The sequence below is a fragment of the Leptodactylus fuscus genome, unplaced genomic scaffold (genome assembly GCF_031893055.1).
Source record: "Leptodactylus fuscus isolate aLepFus1 unplaced genomic scaffold, aLepFus1.hap2 HAP2_SCAFFOLD_120, whole genome shotgun sequence".
Lineage (NCBI taxonomy): Eukaryota > Metazoa > Chordata > Amphibia > Anura > Leptodactylidae > Leptodactylus > Leptodactylus fuscus.
In genome coordinates, this window is record NW_027440033.1 from 145,865 (window position 1) to 166,841 (window position 20,977).

At 48.5% G+C, this 20,977-nt stretch overlaps 1 protein-coding gene across 1 annotated transcript in view; it reads right to left on the reverse strand.

Annotated features, from left to right (window-relative positions):
- Nucleotides 1-20,977, reverse strand: part of LOC142186809 (attractin-like protein 1) — a gene marked incomplete at its 5' end in the record, with an annotated part of 174,907 nt that overhangs the window by 56,651 nt on the left and 97,279 nt on the right. Inside the window, one exon of the mRNA XM_075261373.1 lies at nt 4,114-4,207. Coding sequence (XP_075117474.1) covers nt 4,114-4,207 — 94 coding nt within the window. The remainder of the gene's footprint in view (nt 1-4,113; nt 4,208-20,977) is intronic.

A 20,977-nucleotide genomic window follows, 5' to 3' on the forward strand; every position in this document is an offset into this window, starting at 1 on the left:
TCCTGATCCAGAGCTGTATTTCTGTTATAGTAGAAGTATATTCTCTAGTCACATCCAAAGCTGCACTCACAATTCTATCGTTACATCAGGTTTCGTCTTCCAGTCATATCCACAGCTATTACATCATGTGTAATACTCCAGTCACACTTAAAGCTGTAGTCACCACTGTGCTGGCGTCCACACCTCTTAATTTGTTCTCTGCTGCATTGCATTGTGGGGGATGTAGAGAAGATCTTCTTACATAAGGTGTCTGCACAACGCCAGGTCTATAGCCGATCTGTAGCGCTCTTTACACACCCTGAACCAACATGGGGCAGCCTCAGAGATATTAATGAAGCAACACAATGATGAATGCAGCTCTGGAGGCAACTTGAGTATAAAAGCCTGTGGAATGGCATAGTTGTGAAGGCAGCTCTAATTGTGACTCCTAATACTGCCCCCTACAGTATACTGCCCATGCAACTACTCGCTAACACCGACCTATCAGCTGTGACTCGGATCACCTCGGACATACTGGAAGATTCTTGGCGGTTTCTGGGATTTGCGCTGCGCCCACAGTTTTACCTGTGAACCTTCTCTGACCCGTCTTTATTTTCTCCTTATTAAACAGTAAGTAAACATTAGTGTTCTCCCGGAATAGCAGTGATATACGCAATAACGTAAAGCGGTCGGATGATGCGGCAAGCGTCGGCGCCATTAGAGGATTTTATCTGCTGATTAGACGCTTGATCATTTACAAGAAAAACACAAACATAGAGAAGAGTTAGAGCGCCGGCGTGCAGCGGAGAGCGCGCCGTGTCAGCCCCCGTACGTCAAGTGCGTGCAGTATAGCGGCTCTCAGTCCGGAGGGGGAGGGGCAGCCTGTAAAGGAGCGCCGACGGCGTCTCGCTGGGTAATTAAACGCTCGGAAATGGAGAAGTGAATGAAATAAATCTGCGGCTTCAGGATGAGGCTGTTATTGCGGGGAGCATTAACCGCACACCTGCGCTACGCTCTGTAAATAAAACGTTAATATTCGCACCTCTGACGACCGCGAGACGGTGACAGGTTTATGCTGATGAGCTTTAGAGCGCGAGCCCCGCCGCGCACTAATTACCTCCGGCCCGACTAAAACAAACCCGCTCTCCAAGAGAAAAATATTGGCTCAGGTGATAATGCGAGTAATAACCGCGCCACTGCCACCAAACCTTTATAGAGCGCCCCCTATGGATAGGCTGAGCTGCACACCTATGGGAAAACGAATAGTGACACCTGCCAGGGAACCGCAGCCCCTCCCCCCTACCACATGACATCATACAAGCAGTGTACGAACAGCTGTAGGTGTGACTAGAGTAGAAGACATGATGAATTAGGAGCATTATTGATGCAGCTCTGGATGTGTCTGGAGTAAAAGAGATGGATGTGACTAAGATATAAAACCTGACACAAGATGGCGCTGCAGAGCCTCTCCCAGAAGCACGGGGGGGGCACTTTTTTTTCTCCATTGATCTCTATGAACACTATTACCGGACCCCAATTCTCCAGCACCTATGAGACATTTATAATGACAAACAAATCTACTTCTACGGGTTGCCGGGAAAGCTGGGTGGGGAGCAGGGTTGTCAATCAGCTTTCCTGGAGTCCTGAACGGCAGATCTCTAGCTGGGATCGTTCACCTGTTTTGTGGATGTCATGTTGTAGGTTCTGGCCTAGCTCTTACATGTCTTTGGTAGGCCCCCAGGCAGATGTAGCAGAGCTGGAGTGGGCGCCGCACAGCACACACACTAACCAGATCAGTCATGGATGTTCTTAGGAAATCTGGGTGACAACCAGAAGGATAAGACGTCTTGTAAATCTCGCTAATCTTAGGAGGAGTCTCCTTCTGCCATTGTCTCTCTGTTGTCAGCCATGATGGGCTCAGTTTTGGCTTCTTCTGGATTGACGGCTTCTGAGACTTTGTATCCAGAAGATGAAGAGACTTCAGTGATCCACAGCCAGAATCTAACATGGGGGAGAGGTCACCGACCCAGGACCCCCCCAGTGGCCTACGTTACACCAGTAAGACCCCCAGTTATTTCCCACCTGGGCTTTCATCTGGATTCCCCTGCACCTATACACACAGAAGGGGTGTCAGACTAGATTAGGGTGGAGTAGGACCCCCACTCTCCGCAGGCTGGGAGGGTACCATCACCCTCACGTCTCCGCTCCCAAGGGTAACGCTGTTTTCCTCGCATGCTCATTACCGTATTTAGCGACATGTTCAGACTCGACACCTAAAAAAAGCCGACGCTCTGCAGAAAACCTGCGAGGTTCATCACCTTAGTTATCATGAACGTGTTAATAAATGCGCGGCGGCGCCGATCGCTGCTTATCAGGTAACTGCTCAGTTGGGTGAATCAATCGTTCCATCTCCCCCGGTAGCGAGGTGCCGCGGCGTGCCAGCTCGGGGGGGGGGAGGGGCGGATACTATTTACTGCTTTCTGTTATCAGCCATCTCAGGCTATGTGGCATCAGCTTGCCTGTTGTTACCGGTTCTGTGCGGCGGTGGCGGCGTTCTCTGGCGCGGTTTCGTGCACGCTCACTGAGGTTTCTTGGGAGTGCTAGGATTTCATGCATAATTCGACCTTCTTAAAAGTCACCTCCTCCGGCGTCTCGCCATCTTCAGGGCTGAATTACTAATTGCAGTAATTTTACCTCCGCTCGCCGCCGCCGCTCCTGGCCAGGGGGGATTTAACTCTGTTCCGGAAAGCGTTAAGCGGAATCGCTCTGGCACTTCATTTTTTTTTTTGGGTGTTTTTTCGCCCACATATCACTTGCTGGGGGGAATCTACAGCCAGAAAAATTGTTAAAAGTCGTCTCTTCGTATTAATTATATATCACTCAGAGGGGGAGGGGCGAGACCCTAAAAGCGTGCACTGTCTGTGACAACACTGAAACCCCCCAATGTGTGAGGATGATGTTAACCCTTCTGGGAAGAGCCAGCGGAGCCCCCACCCCGGCGTTCACACCTGTGTCGGTGACATTAGTAGATACTGCCGGCGATGGCGGGAGACGCACAAATTTACACGTTATGTCATAAGCTGCGAGCACACAACACAATGTGCAGCCAATGTATAGCTAATACATCATGGCGTATACTCCAGTCACATCCAGAGCTGCTAACAATTCTGCTCCTATATCAGGTTCTATACTCTAATCACATCCAGAGCTGCCTTCTCAATGCTGCTCCTATATCAGGTTCTATACTCTAGTCACATCTAGAGCTGCCTTCTCAATGCTGCTATTCTATCAGGTACTATATTCTAATCCCATCCAGAGCTGCATTCACAGTCCTGCTCTTATATCAGGTATTATACTCTAGTCACATCTATAGCTGCATTACACCTTACCTTGTACTCTAGTCACCCCTAGAGCTGTCATTACAATTCTTCAGTTACATCTAAATCTGCATTTACAATTCAAATGCTACATCAGTTTTTATACTCCAGTCACATCCGAAGCGGCTATTTCAATGTTTTTTAGCTGCCACACCTATATGGTGGTCTCCCCCTAAGGAGTGACAATATCCCCTTAACCCTGTCTCAGCCTCTCTCCTCTACCAGGTTAGTCCTCTCTACATGGGGCTGATGAGATACAAGTAGATGGAAACCGCCGTCCTGGATTGAGAGACTATACCTGGTAACAATCCCAGCGTCACTGCTAAACAAAGGCCTCTTGGGAGGTCGGGCCTGAGGCTAAAGGGAGCAGCCGCTATTGGGTTATTTCACTGGAGTTCTGTCATCCTAACTACATCAGGGAAGACAGGCTTGCACATTCCAGGGAGCGCCCTCTATTGGTCTGCAACACTGAGGCCCTAATTACATCATGGAAGACAGATTTGCATATTCTTCCCACAACTATATGACATAATATATTGTGCTGTACCAGGGTGCACGGAGGCAGAATTGTAATGCAGCTCTAAAAGTGACTGGAGCGGGACAATGCAATAAATGCAGATTTATAAGTTGAGTCTTTGGTGAATGGCTCCGGGCCTACAAGGGGCGCTGTCAGACACTTACATGACACTGATTATTGGGGGTCCTGGATAGTAAAGCCCCCCAGAGATGAGGTGACACACAATGATGGGGTACTCACAGCTGGCAGTGGTCTCCTTTGATCCCTTTGGTGGTGCAGTGACATTTCCCCGTCTGCATTTCACAAATACTGGCGTGTCCATTACACTCACAGGCTGGAAGAGAAGAGAGAGGAGGAGGAGGATGAGAGTCCGAACACAACTACATATCCAGCAGGCAACACGGGGGTGACATCTCCTGCCCCACCCCCAGCGGGGTCCTCACCATCTTCAAGATCTCCAGTCTAGACAATGGCCTGGACTCCTGACTGATACCTGTTACCTGCACTGACACACTGAAACAAACTGTGAGGATCTAATATGGCATATACTCTGTACTATGGGATATAATACGGTATATACTCTGTACTATGGGATATAATACAGTATATACTCTGTACTATGGGATATAATACGGTATATACTCTGTACTATGGGGATATAATACGGTATATACTCTGAGTATATAATATATACGGTATTACACAGATTGTTATGTGAAGGGTTAACAGCCGCACGTTCCGTTTCCTTCCGTTTCTCCCTCCGATGTGATGTTAGGAGCGGTGGAGATGTAAGGTGCGCGTTGCGCTAAGCTGCTGCGCTGAATTATTAATAGCTGAACGCGCGCATTGTAGTTTGTTATGCGGAGTCGGCGCTGGCCGCGGGGCAGGCAGGGAAATTACATTTAGATTAATAGACAGAAAGGTGTTCGGGGGAAAAACATCTAATTTTCTGTTTGTTTCAAGATTCTGCAGGTAAATATGGACACGAAGACTGAAGAAGAATGCCAAGTGTGCATGTGGCCAATCACAGGAGGCGAGGCGGGGGACCCCAAATAACTAATCACTATGCAAAGGTGACAAATCAGCATCACCAAGACCCTGAGAAATGAAACAACATCAGGGGCCACAAGTGAGAAGAGCCACAACATCAGGGGCCACGAGTGAGGAGAGCCACAACATCAGGGGCCACTGTGAGAAGAGCCACCACATCAGGGGCCACGAGTGAGGAGAGCCACAACATCAGGGGCCACGAGTGAGAAGAGCCACAACATCAGGGGCCACGAGTGAGAAGAGCCACCACATCAGGGGCCACGAGTGAGGAGAGCCACCACATCAGGGGCCACGAGTGAGGAGAGCCACAACATCAGGGGCCACGAGTGAGAAGAGCCACAACATCAGGGGCCACGAGTGAGAAGAGCCACAACATCAGGGGCCACGAGTGGGGAGAGCCACAACATCAGGGGCCACTGTGAGAAGAGCCACCACATCAGGGGCCACGAGTGGGGAGAGCCACAACATCAAGTGCCACGAGTGAGAAGAGCCACCACATCAGGGGCCACGAGTGAGGAGAGCCACAACATCAGGGGCCACGAGTGAGAAGAGCCACAACATCAGGGGCCACGAGTGGGGAGAGCCACAACATCAGGGGCCACTGTGAGAAGAGCCACCACATCAGGGGCCACGAGTGGGGAGAGCCACAACATCAGGGGCCACGAGTGAGAAGAGCCACCACATCAGGGGCCACGAGTGAGAAGAGCCACCACATCAGGGGCCACGAGTGAGGAGAGCCACAACATCAGGGGCCACGAGTGAGGAGAGCCACAACATCAGGGGCCACGAGTGAGAAGAGCCACAACATCAGGGGCCACGAGTGAGAAGAGCCACCACATCAGGGGCCACGAGTGAGAAGAGCCACAACATCAGGGGCCACGAGTGAGAAGAGCCACCACATCAGGGGCCACGAGTGAGGAGAGCCACAACATCAGGGGCCACGAGTGAGAAGAGCCACAACATCAGGGGCACAGAAAAGGAGCACAACAAGGATAGTGGAGGCCACAGCTAAGAACAGCCATAACACCAGAGGCCACAAAAGAGCAAAGCCAGGACACTAGGGGCCACAAAGAGGTTTGCGTGAAGAGAACACTGCCTGGGGGTCAGCACCAGGGGTCAGCAGTGCCCAGATAAGAGTTATATCTGTAAATACTTTGGACTGTTCAAGTTTTTTCTAAAAAAAAAAAAAAAAAAAAAAAAAAAAATTGCAACCAGTAAGCTTCAGTGCCTCACAGGAGATCTGTAACCAGGAGACGCTGAGCCCCCTCCATACACTCATATGATGTACAATTACATAGGACAGTAGGGCGGGGGATCCTCAGACATCTGGTGTTGGACCCTTGGAACCTACGTGCACCTCTCCACCTCTGGTGAGCGATACATCATGGGCGCTCTGCATAGAAACCAGCACAGACAGCTGCGGAGGCTTTTCCACTTTTATCTCTTAGATTTTTTAGTCCTGCTGAATGTTGCGCTGCAGAGTATTGTGTGCCGTACAGCGGGGGCTCACAACATGTGACGACTCTCATCCTCCGTACAACAAGATCACAAGACTCTAACCCCTCCCTAAAGACAGCGACCTGCGTCTTATCTACAGGGAACATGGCGTCTTCTGATCAGCACCACAGGAGGCTCCTCCCAACATAACGGCGCCTCCTCCTCCAGCTGTTATCCTGCGACATGTAATAGGCGCAGATATAGCAGAGCTGAGTCGGTCTCTAATGGCCTTTTATATTTGGCTTTCATTGCCCCTTTCCTCGCTTATCGCCATGATATTGGGGCAGGTCGCCAAAATTACAATACTGCATATCTAGAAATGATCTGATCTGTGACCCCTGTAAGTGAGTCTCATATATACCGTCCTGTATCCGTCATGTGGCGGTAGACGGGATGACGTGGAGGCTCCTGTCAGGCAGAATGAGTCCCGGCCTCCCGCACACTGTTACACAACTCGCTTGGCGTAGAATTAAATTGCTTCGCTTTCTTTCTGCACGGCCCGGAGGACAATAAATCCCGGGGTGAAGGGTTTAACACAGGTCAAGCTGCGCGGTGCGGCGCGGCCCAGATTAATTCACTCCGGCTGCTTTTTTGTAAACCGGTGATTTGCAGGACGCGAAGGAAATGGCTTTTTCTCAGGAAATCAGGAAATGCCGAGCAATCACATTTCCAGCGAGGAGCGCTCAGATTATGGCTAATGACTGGAGGCTCCTTCTGATGGATGTCTTATATACAGCAAATAAGGCGAGAGGCGCGCACACCTGGACCGCGCCGCTTTCTAGTCGGCCGTGTCAAGAGATCAAAGGGGCGGCCGAGCTGATTAAACACCGCGTGTAAGACAAGGCCGGGAGATTAGATCGCGGTTTAGGCCGAGTCTGGAGAAAAAGCATGGTGCAGAATATTTACAGAGGGGATTCTCTACGGTTATACCCATGTATGGATGTATATAAGGCCTAATCATAAGTATTCACACCCCGCACTGGCTGAAAGTGACCGTACTGGACAATGTACAGAGGGCATAAGTAGGCCTATCCTCAGATACCATGCACTGAGGAAGCTATTCATATATACAGGGCTATGCTGCTAAGTATTCACACCCCTCTGCCTGGAAGTGACTGAGACTGTGGGGCGTGAATACTGCGGAATAGCACGGTTAATGGCTGTCATCACTTTGTAGATTTGCTTTCCCGGACTGAGTCAATGATGCATAACCGTGCAGATCACTTGTCACCCAGCTTTCTTACCACCCATCCCCAGTTGCTTTACCACTGTATAACTTGGCAGCTTTCAGGAGCCTAGGAAAGTTAGGTGGTAACACATCTGGGACCTGTAATAGTGTGTGCCATCAGCCAGCTTTCCGAGGTGCAGAGGATTGTCTTATACAGAGTTGTGAGCGCCTCTCCTGCCCCAGATACAGCATACACAGCCTGTGCTGGAGGAAGCGCACATTAGCTGGAAGCGTCTTGGCTGGGCGCCAGCTGCGGCGGGCAGAGATGAGAGGCTGGTGGCAGGTGTTCCATCGCAGGCTTTTATGCAGCTTGCCATTGATCCGCGGCATTGATTTTTACAGCCCCTTTTAAAATATTTCTCAGTGTTAAAACTAACAGTCCTGTAATGGCGGCGGGCGGGGGAGGGGAGAGGAAAAAACTGAGGTTGGTCCAATGCCAGGAGAGCAGGTGCTAAAGAGTTAATGTGTGGATGCTGAGAGTGCAGGGGGCACATAGGTCCTGGCTCCTGTATCCTGGAATATCCCCTTCCCCCGGTCATATCAGGGCGCCCAAGCCACAACCTAACACTTAAAGGACCATTACACCTGCAAATGACATACAAAAGTAAGAAAAGGAAAGCTATTGTCTGTGAGAGCCTGCAGAGAACAAGGGGTTAATCTCCTGCAAATCTGCACCATCTTATACTGGCAGTGATGAAGGGGGTGGGGCAAAACGCAGGGCAGAGGGGGAGAGGCGCCTGCTGCAGCCAGTTGTCTTATTCTCCCACTGTGCCCATCTCCCCTCTCCATAGATTTCTGCTGTGAGCTGCACAACTCTATGGAGACAGATTCAGCAGAGAATTCAGAGTGAAAGTCAGTTCAGAATGAGAAGAAAGGAGAGAACAGGGCGTCTACATTTAGGGGATGTTACACATTTTCTATATTTGTTTGTTATGAATTTATTCAGGTTGTTATGAAGTTTTTAACCGCCGGCAAGGTCTTGTTCACACAGTACAGCAAAAGTGCAAAGTAACTTTGAGATAAAATGACAGATAAACTAGTGGCAATAAAGCGTAAAAAATCAGAGATCCTGAACCAGCGGCCTCAGGACGTCCTACATACAGGCAGGACAGAACCAGGACCGAGAGGAGGCATCTCCAGCAGTACCAGGACCGAGAGGAGACACCTCCAGCAGTACCAGGACCGAGAGGAGACACCTCCAGCAGTACCAGGACCGAGAGGAGACATCTCCAGCAGTACCAGGACCGAGAGGAGGCACCTCCAGCAGTACCAGGACCGAGAGGAGGCATCTCCAGCAGTACCAGGACCGAGAGGAGACACCTCCAGCAGTACCAGGACCGAGAGGAGACACCTCCAGCAGTACCAGGACCGAGAGGAGACATCTCCAGCAGTACCAGGACCGAGAGGAGGCACCTCCAGCAGTACCAGGACCGAGAGGAGACATCTCCAGCAGTACCAGGACCGAGAGGAGGCATCTCCAGCAGTACCAGGACCGAGAGGAGACACCACCAGCAGTACCAGGACCGAGAGGAGACACCTCCAGCAGTACCAGGACCGAGAGGAGGCATCTCCAGCAGTACCAGGACCGAGAGGAGACATCTCCAGCAGTACCAGGACCGAGAGGAGACACCACCAGCAGTACCAGGACCGAGAGGAGGCATCTCCAGCAGTACCAGGACCGAGAGGAGGCATCTCCAGCAGTACCAGGACCGAGAGGAGACACCACCAGCAGTACCAGGACCGAGAGGAGGCATCTCCAGCAGTACCAGGACCGAGAGGAGGCACCACCAGCAGTACCAGGACCGAGAGGAGACACCTCCAGCAGTACCAGGACCGAGAGGAGGCATCTCCAGCAGTACCAGGACCGAGAGGAGACATCTCCAGCAGTACCAGGACCGAGAGGAGGCATCTCCAGCAGTACCAGGACCGAGAGGAGGCATCTCCAGCAGTACCAGGACCGAGAGGAGACATCTCCAGCAGTACCAGGACCGAGAGGAGACATCTCCAGCAGTACCAGGACCGAGAGGAGACACCTCCAGCAGTACCAGGACCGAGAGGAGGCATCTCCAGCAGTACCAGGACCGAGAGGAGACATCTCCAGCAGTACCAGGACCGAGAGGAGACATCTCCAGCAGTACCAGGACCGAGAGGAGGCATCTCCAGCAGTACCAGGACCGAGAGGAGGCATCTCCAGCAGTACCAGGACCGAGAGGAGGCACCACCAGCAGTACCAGGACCGAGAGGAGGCATCTCCAGCAGTACCAGGACCGAGAGGAGACATCTCCAGCAGTACCAGGACCGAGAGGAGACACCTCCAGCAGTACCAGGACCGAGAGGAGACACCTCCAGCAGTACCAGGACCGAGAGGAGGCATCTCCAGCAGTACCAGGACCGAGAGGAGGCATCTCCAGCAGTACCAGGACCGAGAGGAGGCATCTCCAGCAGTACCAGGGCCGAGAGGAGGCATCTCCAGCAGTACCAGGACCGAGAGGAGGCACCACCAGCAGTACCAGGACCGAGAGGAGGCATCTCCAGCAGTACCAGGACCGAGAGGAGGCATCTCCAGCAGTACCAGGACCGAGAGGAGGCATCTCCAGCAGTACCAGGGCCGAGAGGAGGCATCTCCAGCAGTACCAGGACCGAGAGGAGGCACCACCAGCAGTACCAGGACCGAGAGGAGGCATCTCCAGCAGTACCAGGACCGAGAGGAGACATCTCCAGCAGTACCAGGACCGAGAGGAGACACCTCCAGCAGTACCAGGACCGAGAGGAGGCATCTCCAGCAGTACCAGGACCGAGAGGAGGCATCTCCAGCAGTACCAGGACCGAGAGGAGGCATCTCCAGCAGTACCAGGGCCGAGAGGAGGCATCTCCAGCAGTACCAGGACCGAGAGGAGGCACCACCAGCAGTACCAGGACCGAGAGGAGACATCTCCAGCAGTACCAGGACCGAGAGGAGACATCTCCAGCAGTACCAGGACCGAGAGGAGGCATCTCCAGCAGTACCAGGACCGAGAGGAGGCATCTCCAACAGTACCAGGGCCGAGAGGAGGCATCTCCAGCAGTACCAGGACCGAGAGGAGGCATCTCCAGCAGTACCAGGACCGAGAGGAGACATCTCCAGCAGTACCAGGACCGAGAGGAGACATCTCCAGCAGTACCAGGACCGAGAGGAGGCATCTCCAGCAGTACCAGGACCGAGAGGAGGCATCTCCAGCAGTACCAGGACCGAGAGGAGGCATCTCCAGCAGTACCAGGACCGAGAGGAGGCATCTCCAGCAGTACCAGGACCGAGAGGAGGCATCTCCAGCAGTACCAGGACCGAGAGGAGGCATCTCCAGCAGTACCAGGGCCGAGAGGAGGCATCTTCATTTCACTGGCACTTCCATTCCACAATATAATTTTTACACCGCTATCTCCTCCAGGTCTTTTGGTATTCAAAGAAGTTCTTGTATTCTATTCATGAATCAGGAACCTCAGGATGAACAAAGCAGCTGAGAGCGGAAATCTTATCTGCTGAAAACGTTTATCTTGTTCCTGATTTGACCAGGCCGTTAACTGCCTCATTGCCACCATAATCGCTTGCACGCGGAGTATCGACGGCGCAGATAAGATTTACATCCGATGATTAGGAAAAAAGTCTGGAACACGTATAATGGAGTAATAAGACGAGACAACGAGAGAAAAGCAACACGAGAGACGGAAGAAACACGCCCGGCACTCATTTATCACTGCCATAACCCCCGCAGCACAATCGCACACTGGAGCGCGATCACTGATATCAATGGAGGCAATTATAAGATTATCATTAATCCTCGGCAAGAAATCAAATAACCATGAGCGAGATAACGCAGCGCGCCATAAATCACCGCCCCAAACCTCACTGCTCTCGATCCTGGCAGGACCGACTCATCAATTATAGGACCCCAACTTCTGCTGGGCCCCAGCACCGCTATCAGCTGACTAGGCACCTATGGTCGTCCACCATAACTAGGCTTCTATTCACACTGTCCGTGTAGATGTCAAAATGCCAAGAGATAATTGGAGAATAATTTACGTATAGACCGCAAATAACATGTAGCAAGTCTGCACTAGATAAAATGTGGTGTAAAAAAAGACCACCAGATGGCGCAAGAGAAAAGGGCGTGGTTATAACCAGACAATAGTGAGAAGGAGGAGCCAAGAAAAGCAGCCAGCGCTATAGGATCACAATCTCATCAAAATAAGGGATGATGTGGTGTGATTATACTGGACAGTGCTAAAACACAGCTCCAAATCTTCTGCAGGCATAAACATACATCTGTATGTAGTGAGCTCCCCCTAGTGGTGACTGTATAATCTGTATGTAGTGAGCTCCCTCTAGTGGTGACTGTATAATCTATATGTAGTGAGCTCCTCCTAGTGGTGACTGTATAATCTATATGTAGTGAGCTCCTCCTAGTGGTGACTGTATAATCTATATGTAGTGAGCTCCTCCTAGTGGTGACTGTATAATCTGTATGTAGTGAGCTCCCTCTAGTGGTGACTGTATAATCTGTATGTAGTGAGCTCCTCCTAGTGGTGACTGTATAATCTGTATATAGTGAGCTCCCTCTAGTGGTGACTGTATAATCTGTATGTAGTGAGCTCCTCCTAGTGGTGACTGTATAATCTGTATGAAGTGAGCTCCTCCTAGTGGTGACTGTATAATCTGTATGTAGTGAGCTCCTCCTAGTGGTGACTGTATAATCTGTATGAAGTGAGCTCCTCCTAGTGGTGACTGTATAATCTGTATGTAGTGAGCTCCCTCTAGTGGTGACTGTATAATCTGTATGTAGTGAGCTCCCCCTAGTGGTGACTGTATAATCTGTATGTAGTGAGCTCCTCCTAGTGGTGACTGTATAATCTGTATGTAGTGAGCTCCCCCTAGTGGTGACTGTATAATCTGTATGTAGTGAGCTCCCCCTAGTGGTGACTGTATAATCTGTATGTAGTGAGCTCCCTCTAGTGGTGACTGTATAATCTGTATGTAGTGAGCTCCTCCTAGTGGTGACTGTATAATCTGTATGTAGTGAGCTCCCTCTAGTGGTGACTGTATAATCAGTATGTAGTGAGCTCCCCCTAGTGGTGACTGTATAATCTATATGTAGTGAGCTCCCTCTAGTGGTGACTGTATAATCTGTATGTAGTGAGCTACCCTTAGTGATGACTGTATAATCTATATGTAGTGAGCTCCCTCTAGTGGTGACTGTATAATCTGTATGTAGTGAGCTCCCCCTAGTGGTGACTGTATAATCTGTGTGTAGTGAGCGCCATCTAGTGGTGACTGTACAACCTCTATGTAGTGAGCTCCCCCTAGTGGTGACTGTATAATCTGTATGTAGTGAGCTCTTCCTAGTGGTGACAGTATAATCTGTATGTAGTGAGCTCCCCCTAGTGATGACTGTATAATCTGTATGTAGTGAGCTCCCCCTAGTGGTGATTGCATAGTCTATATGTAGTGAGCTCCTCCTAGTGGTGACTGTATAATCTGTATGTAGTGAGCTCCCCCTAGTGGAGAGTGTATAATCTGTGTGTAGTGAGCTCCCCCTAGTGATGACTGTACAATCTGTATGTAGTGAGCTCCCCCTAGTGGTGATTGCATAGTCTATATGTAGTGAGCTCCTCCTAGTGGTGACTGTATAATCTGTATGTAGTGAGCTCCCCCTAGTGGAGAGTGTATAATCTGTATGTAGTGAGCTCCTCCTAGTGGTGACTGTATAATCTGTATGTAGTGGGCTCCCCCTAGTGGTGACTGTATAATCTGTATGTAGTGAGCTCCCTCTAGTGGTGACTGTATAATCTTTGTGTAGTGAGCGCCATCTAGTGGTGATTGTACAACCTCTATGTAGTGAGCTCCCCCTAGTGGGGACTGTATAATCTGTATGTAGTGAGCTCCTCCTAGTGGTGACTGTATAATCTGTATGTAGTGAGCTCCCTCTAGTGGTGACTGTATAACCTGTATGTAGTGAGCTCCCCCTAGTGGTGACTGTATAATCAGTATGTAGTGAGCTCCTCCTAGTGGTGACTGTATAATCTGTATGTAGTGAGCTCCCCCTAGTGGTGACTGTATAATCAGTATGTAGTGAGCTCCCCCTAGTGGTGACTGTATAATCTGTATGTAGTGAGCTCCTCCTAGTGGTGACTGTATAATCTGTATGTAGTGAGCTCCCCTAGTGGTGACAGTATAATCAGTATGTAGTGAGCTCCTCCTAGTGGTGACTGTATAATCTGTATGTAGTGAGCTCCCTCTAGTGGTGACTGTATAATCTGTATGTAGTGAGCTCCTCCTAGTGGTGACTGTATAATCTTTGTGTAGTGAGCGCCATCTAGTGGTGACTGTACAACCTCTATGTAGTGAGCTCCCCCTAGTGGTGACTGTATAATCTGTATGTAGTGAGCTCCCTCTAGTGGTGACTGTATAATCTTTGTGTAGTGAGCGCCATCTAGTGGTGACTGTACAACCTCTATGTAGTGAGCTCCCCCTAGTGGTGACTGTATAATCTGTATGTAGTGAGCTCCCCCTAGTGGTGACTGTATAATCTGTATGTAGTGAGCTCCCTCTAGTGGTGCCTGTATAATCTGTATGTAGTGAGCTCCCCCTAGTGGTGACTGTATAATCTGTATGTAGTGAGCTCCTCCTAGTGGTGACTGTATAATCTGTATGTAGTGAGCTCCTCCTAGTGGTGACTGTATAATCTGTATGTAGTGAGCTCCTCCTAGTGATGACTGTATAATCTGTATGTAGTGAGCTCCCCCTAGTGGTGATTGCATAGTCTATATGTAGTGAGCTCCCCCTAGTGGTGACTGTATAATCTGTATGTAGTGAGCTCCCCCTAGTGGTGACTGTATAATCTGTATGTAGTTGAGCTCCCCCTAGTGGTGACAGTATAAGCTGTATGTAGTGAGCTACCTCTAGTGGTGACTGTATAATCTGTATGTAGTGAACTCCTCCTAGTGGTGACTGTATAATATGTATGTAGTGAGCTCCTCCTAGTGGTGACTGTATAATCTGTATGTAGTGAGCTCCTCCTAGTGGTGACTGTATAATCTGTATGTAGTGAGCTCCTCCTAGTGGTCACTGTATAATCTGTATGTAGTGAGCTCCTCCTAGTGGTGACTGTATAATCAGTATGTAGTGAGCTCCCCCTAGTGGTGACTGTATAATCAGTATGTAGTGAGCTCCCCCTAGTGGTGACAGTATAAGCTGTATGTAGTGAGCTCCCTCTAGTGGTGACTGTATAATCAGTATGTAGTGAGCTCCCCCTAGTGGTGACAGTATAAGCTGTATGTAGTGAGCTCCCCCTAGTGGTGACTGTATAATCAGTATGTAGTGAGCTCCCCCTAGTGGAGACAGTATAAGCTGTATGTAGTGAGCTCCCCCTAGTGGTGACTGTATAATCAGTATGTAGTGAGCTCCCCCTAGTGGTGACTGTATAATCTGTATGTAGTGAGCTCTCCCTAGTGGTGACTGTATAATCTGTATGTAGTGAGCTCCTCCTAGTGGTGACAGTATAATCAGTATGTAGTGAGCTCCCCCTAGTGGTGACAGTGTAATCTGTATGTAGTGAGCTCCTCCTAGTGGTGACAGTATCATCTGTATGTAGTGAGCTCCCTCTAGTGGTGACTGTATAATCTGTATGTAGTGAGCTCCTCCTAGTGGTGACTGTATATACTGTAAGTAGTGAGCTCCCTCTAGTGGTGACTGTATAATCAGTATGTAGTGAGCTCCCCCTAGTGGTGATTGCATAGTCTATATGTAGTGAGCTCCTCCTAGTGGTGACTGTATAATCTGTATGTAGTGAGCTCCTCCTAGTGGTGACTGTATATACTGTATGTAGTGAGCTCCCTCTAGTGGTGACTGTATAATCTGTATGTAGTGAGCTCCTCCTAGTGGTGACTGTATAATCTGTATGTAGTGAGCTCCCCTAGTGATGACTGTATAATCTGTATGTAGTGAGCTCCTCCTAGTGGTGACTGTATATACTGTAAGTAGTGAGCTCCCCCTAGTGGTGACTGTATAATCTGTATGTAGTTGAGCTCCCCCTAGTGGTGACAGTATAAGCTGTATGTAGTGAGCTGCTCCTAGTGGTGACTGTATATACTGTATGTAGTGAGCTCCCTCTAGTGGTGACTGTATAATCTGTATGTAGTGAGCTCCTCCTAGTGGTGACTGTATAATCTGTATGTAGTGAGCTCCCCTAGTGATGACTGTATAATCTGTATGTAGTGAGCTCCTCCTAGTGGTGACTGTATATACTGTAAGTAGTGAGCTCCCCCTAGTGGTGACTGTATAATCAGTATGTAGTGAGCTCCCCCTAGTGGTGACTGTATAATCTGTATGCAGTGAGCTCCTCCTAGTGGTGACTGTATAAGCTGTATGTAGTGAGCTCCCTCTAGTGGTGACTGTATAATCTGTATGTAGTGAGCTCCCCCTAGTGGTGACTGTATAATATGTATGTAGTGAGCTCCTCCTAGTGGTGACTGTATAATCAGGATGTAGTGAGCTCCCCCTAGTGGTGACAGTATAAGCTGTATGTAGTGAGCTCCCCCTAGTGGTGACTGTATAATCAGTATGTAGTGAGCTCCCCCTAGTGGTGACAGTATAAGCTGTATGTAGTGAGCTCCCCCTAGTGGTGACTGTATAATCAGTATGTAGTGAGCTCCCCCTAGTGGTGACTGTATAATCTGTATGTAGTGAGCTCCTCCTAGTGGTGACAGTATAATCAGTATGTAGTGAGCTCCCCCTAGTGGTGACAGTGTAATCTGTATGTAGTGAGCTCCTCCTAGTGGTGACAGTATCATCTGTATGTAGTGAGCTCCCTCTAGTGGTGACTGTATAATCTGTATGTAGTGAGCTCCTCCTAGTGGTGACTGTATATACTGTAAGTAGTGAGCTCCCTCTAGTGGTGACTGTATAATCAGTATGTAGTGAGCTCCCCCTAGTGGTGATTGCATAGTCTATATGTAGTGAGCTCCTCCTAGTGGTGACTGTATAATCTGTATGTAGTTGAGCTCCCCCTAGTGGTGACAGTATAAGCTGTATGTAGTGAGCTCCCCCTAGTGATGACTGTATAATCTGTATGTAGTGAGCTCCCCCTAGTGGTGACTGTATAATCTGTATGTAGTGAGCTCCCCCTAGTGGTGACAGTATAAGCTGTATGTAGTGAGCTCCTCCTAGTGGTGACTGTATAATCTGTATGTAGTGAGCTCCCTCTAGTGGTGACTGTATAATCTGTATGTAGTGAGCTCCCCCTAGTGGTGACTGTATAATTTCTATGTAGTGAGCTCCCCCTAGTGGTAACTGTATAATCTGTATGTAGTGAGTTCCCCTAGTGGTGACTGTATAATCTGTATGTACTGAGCTCCCCCTAGTGGTGACAGTATAATCTGTATGTAGTGAGCTCCCCCTAGTGTTGACTGTATAACCAGTATGTAGTGAGCTCCTCCTCGTGTTGACTGTATAATCTGTATGTAGTGAGCGCCTCCTAGTGGTGACTGTATAATCTGTATGTAGTGAGCGCCTTCTAGTGGTGACTGTATAATCAGTATGTAGTGAGCTCCCTCTAGTGGTGACTGTATAACCAGTATGTATTGAGCTCTTCCTAGTGGTGACTGTATAACCAGTATGTATTGAGCTCCTCCTAGTGGTGACTGTATAATCTGTATGTAGTGAGCTCCCTCTAGTGGTGACTGTATAATCTGTATGTAGTGAGCTCCCCCTAGTGGTGACTGTATAATCTGTATGTAGTGAGCTCCTCCTAGTGGTGACTGTATAATCAGTATGTAGTGAGCTCCCTCTAGTGGTGACTGTATAATCTGTATGTAGTGAGCGCCTTCTAGTGGTGACTGTATAATCAGTATGTAGTGAGCTCCCTCTAGTGGTGACTGGATAATCTGTATGTAGTGAGCTCCCCCTAGTGGTGACTGTATCATCTGTATGTAGTGAGCTCCTCCTAGTGGTGACTGTATCATCTGTATGTAGTGAGCTTCCCCTACTGGTGACTGTATAATCTGTATGTAGTGAGCTCCCCCTAGTGGTGACTATATAATCTGTATGTAGTGCGCTCCCTCTAGTGGTGACTGTATAATCTGTATGTAGTGAGCTCCCCCTAGTGGTGACTGTATAATCTGTATGTAGTGAGCTCCCCCTAGTGGTGACTGTATCATCTGTATGTAGTGAGCTCCTCCTAGTGGTGACTGTATAATCTGTATGTAGTGAGCTCCTCCTAGTGGTGACTGTATAATCTGTATGTAGTGAGCTCCTCCTAGTGGTGACTGTATAATCTGTATGTAGTGAGCTCCCCCTAGTGGTGACTGTATAATCTGTATGTAGTGAGCTCCTCCTAGTGGTGACTGTATAATCTGTATGTAGTGGCTCCTCCTAGTGGTGACTGTATAATCTGTATGTAGTGAGCTCCTCCTAGTGGTGACTGTATAATCTGTATGTAGTGAGCTCCTCCTAGTGGTGACTGTATAATCTGTATGTAGTGAGCTCCTCCTAGTGGTGACTGTATAATCTGTATGTAGTGAGCTCCCTCTAGTGGTGACTGTATATACTGTATGTAGTGAGCTCCTCCTAGTGGTGACTGTATAATCTGTATGTAGTGAGCTCCTCCTAGTGGTGACTGTATAATCTGTATGTAGTGAGCTCCTCCTAGTGGTGACTGTATAATCTGTATGTAGTGAGCTCCCCCTAGTGGTGACTGTATAATCTGTATGTAGTGAGCTCCCCCTAGTGGTGACTGTATAATCTGTATGTAGTGAGCTCCTCCTAGTGGTGACTGTATAATATGTATGTAGTGAGCTCCCCCTAGTGGTGACTGTATAATCTGTATGTAGTGAGCTCCCCCTAGTGGTGACTGTATAATCTGTATGTAGTGAGCTCCTCCTAGTCGCAAAAACCACTATCAGGGCATATAAATTTATGTAAAACGAATAATCTTTATTAATCCCTCAAATAACATTGTTACCACACAAGGTCTGAGAACTTCCTTTATATTTCCCATTTCTTTTGTAGCTGCTCCTGACTTTGGCTTATATCATCACAAGCTTTGTGCGGCCTCGGCCTTATGGAGATTTGTAATTATATATATGGCAAGTTTTTTGCCATTTGGAGCAATATGAAATCAGTAAAGATTGGCCCGTTGGCAGTTTTCGGGGTTAGGTGTGTGACAATGTGGCGCTGTATGGGTCCATTCTGATGGTCCACAACGTTCTTCATTCCCTGTGAATGTGGGTGGAGCTATGCAGAGGGTGGCGACACTGTACCCCAACATATTTAATATAACTCCTACACCAGTTCCTGACTGACGTACAAGCTGGAGCAACTGTAACAAAAAGTCAGCTGTAAACTAGATAGAGGAGAAATGAAGACACAAAATCTATAAGAAAAACCTTTTCGTCATGTGTGGATTTACAAAGAAAGAAATACTTGCTATAAATAAGGCTGTATTCACACCACCATGCCGTACACAACAGTTCTTTTTGCACTTGAGAAAGGGCTAGTTATGCCTGAAACGCGTTGTGCTGAACTCTAATAAAGCGGATATCAACTATTCCAAAGTGAAGCGCTGTCTTTATCCTGGTCCTCGCATACACCTAGAATACCCTGTGAACCTTACACATCCTGTATTCCTGGGCACCAGTATTTCTTACTCTCGTCCCATGTCGCAGGGCGCGCCATTAATCCACAGTCAGTATATTCGGAAGACGCTCCTGTCAAACCTGTACGTCTAATGCAGGTCTCACGGTCACGGCGTGTGTGCGCAAAGGCCAGATGATGACTTTCTCTAATGCGAAACTGTGTTTCTCGTTCTTCCGCTGTCAGACGCCGCCATGAATTATGAACGTCAAACCTCATCTGCCCACTCCAGTCAATAAACCCTCCACCCCAGCTCGCTGCAATGAGAATCTGCCACCATTTGTTTGGGAAAGTGACACGCGGCGAGCTCGGTTATTAAAAAAGACGCAGCACATTTCACATCCAGACAAAACGAGATTCTGCAGAGACGACAGCTGAGATCCCGGCGATTTATATGTCTGAATATAGAACGAGGCGGGAATCATGGCAGCCGCCGCATCCACCTGCGGGCGCTCACACTCCAGGGGCTCCTGTATGAGATGATATTACATCACAGGCGTGATGGGCAGCACAAGCCGCCACCTAACCAAAGCCGATACTAGAAATCTGCAAGGTTTCTGAAGAAGTGTTCTAAATCTACCCCAGCCCTGCAGAAGCAATCAAAGGGTTAATCAATCAGAATTCATATCATTAGTCAGAGCTGAAAATGTATTCCTCCTAATACCAAGTGCAAAATTACCCAGAACACCTAAAGACACAATTGTCTGCCTCTATGTCAAAGTTTTGCAACCATAATTTTGTTCAATTAAGCCACTCCTTTCAAAGCTAAGCCACACCCCTTATAGAGCAAGGGTAAAAATAATGGAGCACGAATTAAACGAGTAATAATCTGCAAACTATTGAGGAAAGGTCACTGTGTACATACATTACATTACTTATCCTGTTTTATACTCCAGAGCTGCGCTCACTATTCTGCTGGTACAGTCACTGTGTACATACATTACATTACTTATCCTGTATTATACTCCAGAGCTGCGCTCACTATTCTGCTGGTTCAGTCACTGTGTACATACATTACATTACTTATCCTGTATTATACTCCAGAGCTGCGCTCACTATTCTGCTGGTACAGTCACTGTGTACATACATTACATTACTTATCCTGTATTATACTCCAGAGCTGCGCTCACTATTCTGCTGGTTCAGTCACTGTGTACATACATTACATTACTTATCCCGTATTATACTCCAGAGCTGCGCTCACTATTCTGCTGGTACAGTCACTGTGTACATACATTACATTACTTATCCTGTATTATACCCCAGAGCTGCGCTCACTATTCTGCTGGTACAGTCACTGTATACATACATCACATTACTTATCCTGTATTATACTCCAGAGCTGCACTCACTATTCTGCTGGTGCAGTCACTGTGTACATACATTACATTACTTATCCTGTATTATACTCCAGAGCTGCACTCACTATTCTGCTGGTGCAGTCACTGTGTACATACATTACATCACTTATCCTGTATTATACTCCAGAGCTGCGCTCACTATTCTGCTGGTGCAGTCACTGTGTACATACATTACATCACTTATCCTGTATTATACTCCAGAGCTGCGCTCACTATTCTGCTGGTACAGTCACTGTGTACATACATTACATTACTTATCCTGTATTATACTCCAGAGCTGCGCTCACTATTCTGCTGGTACAGTCA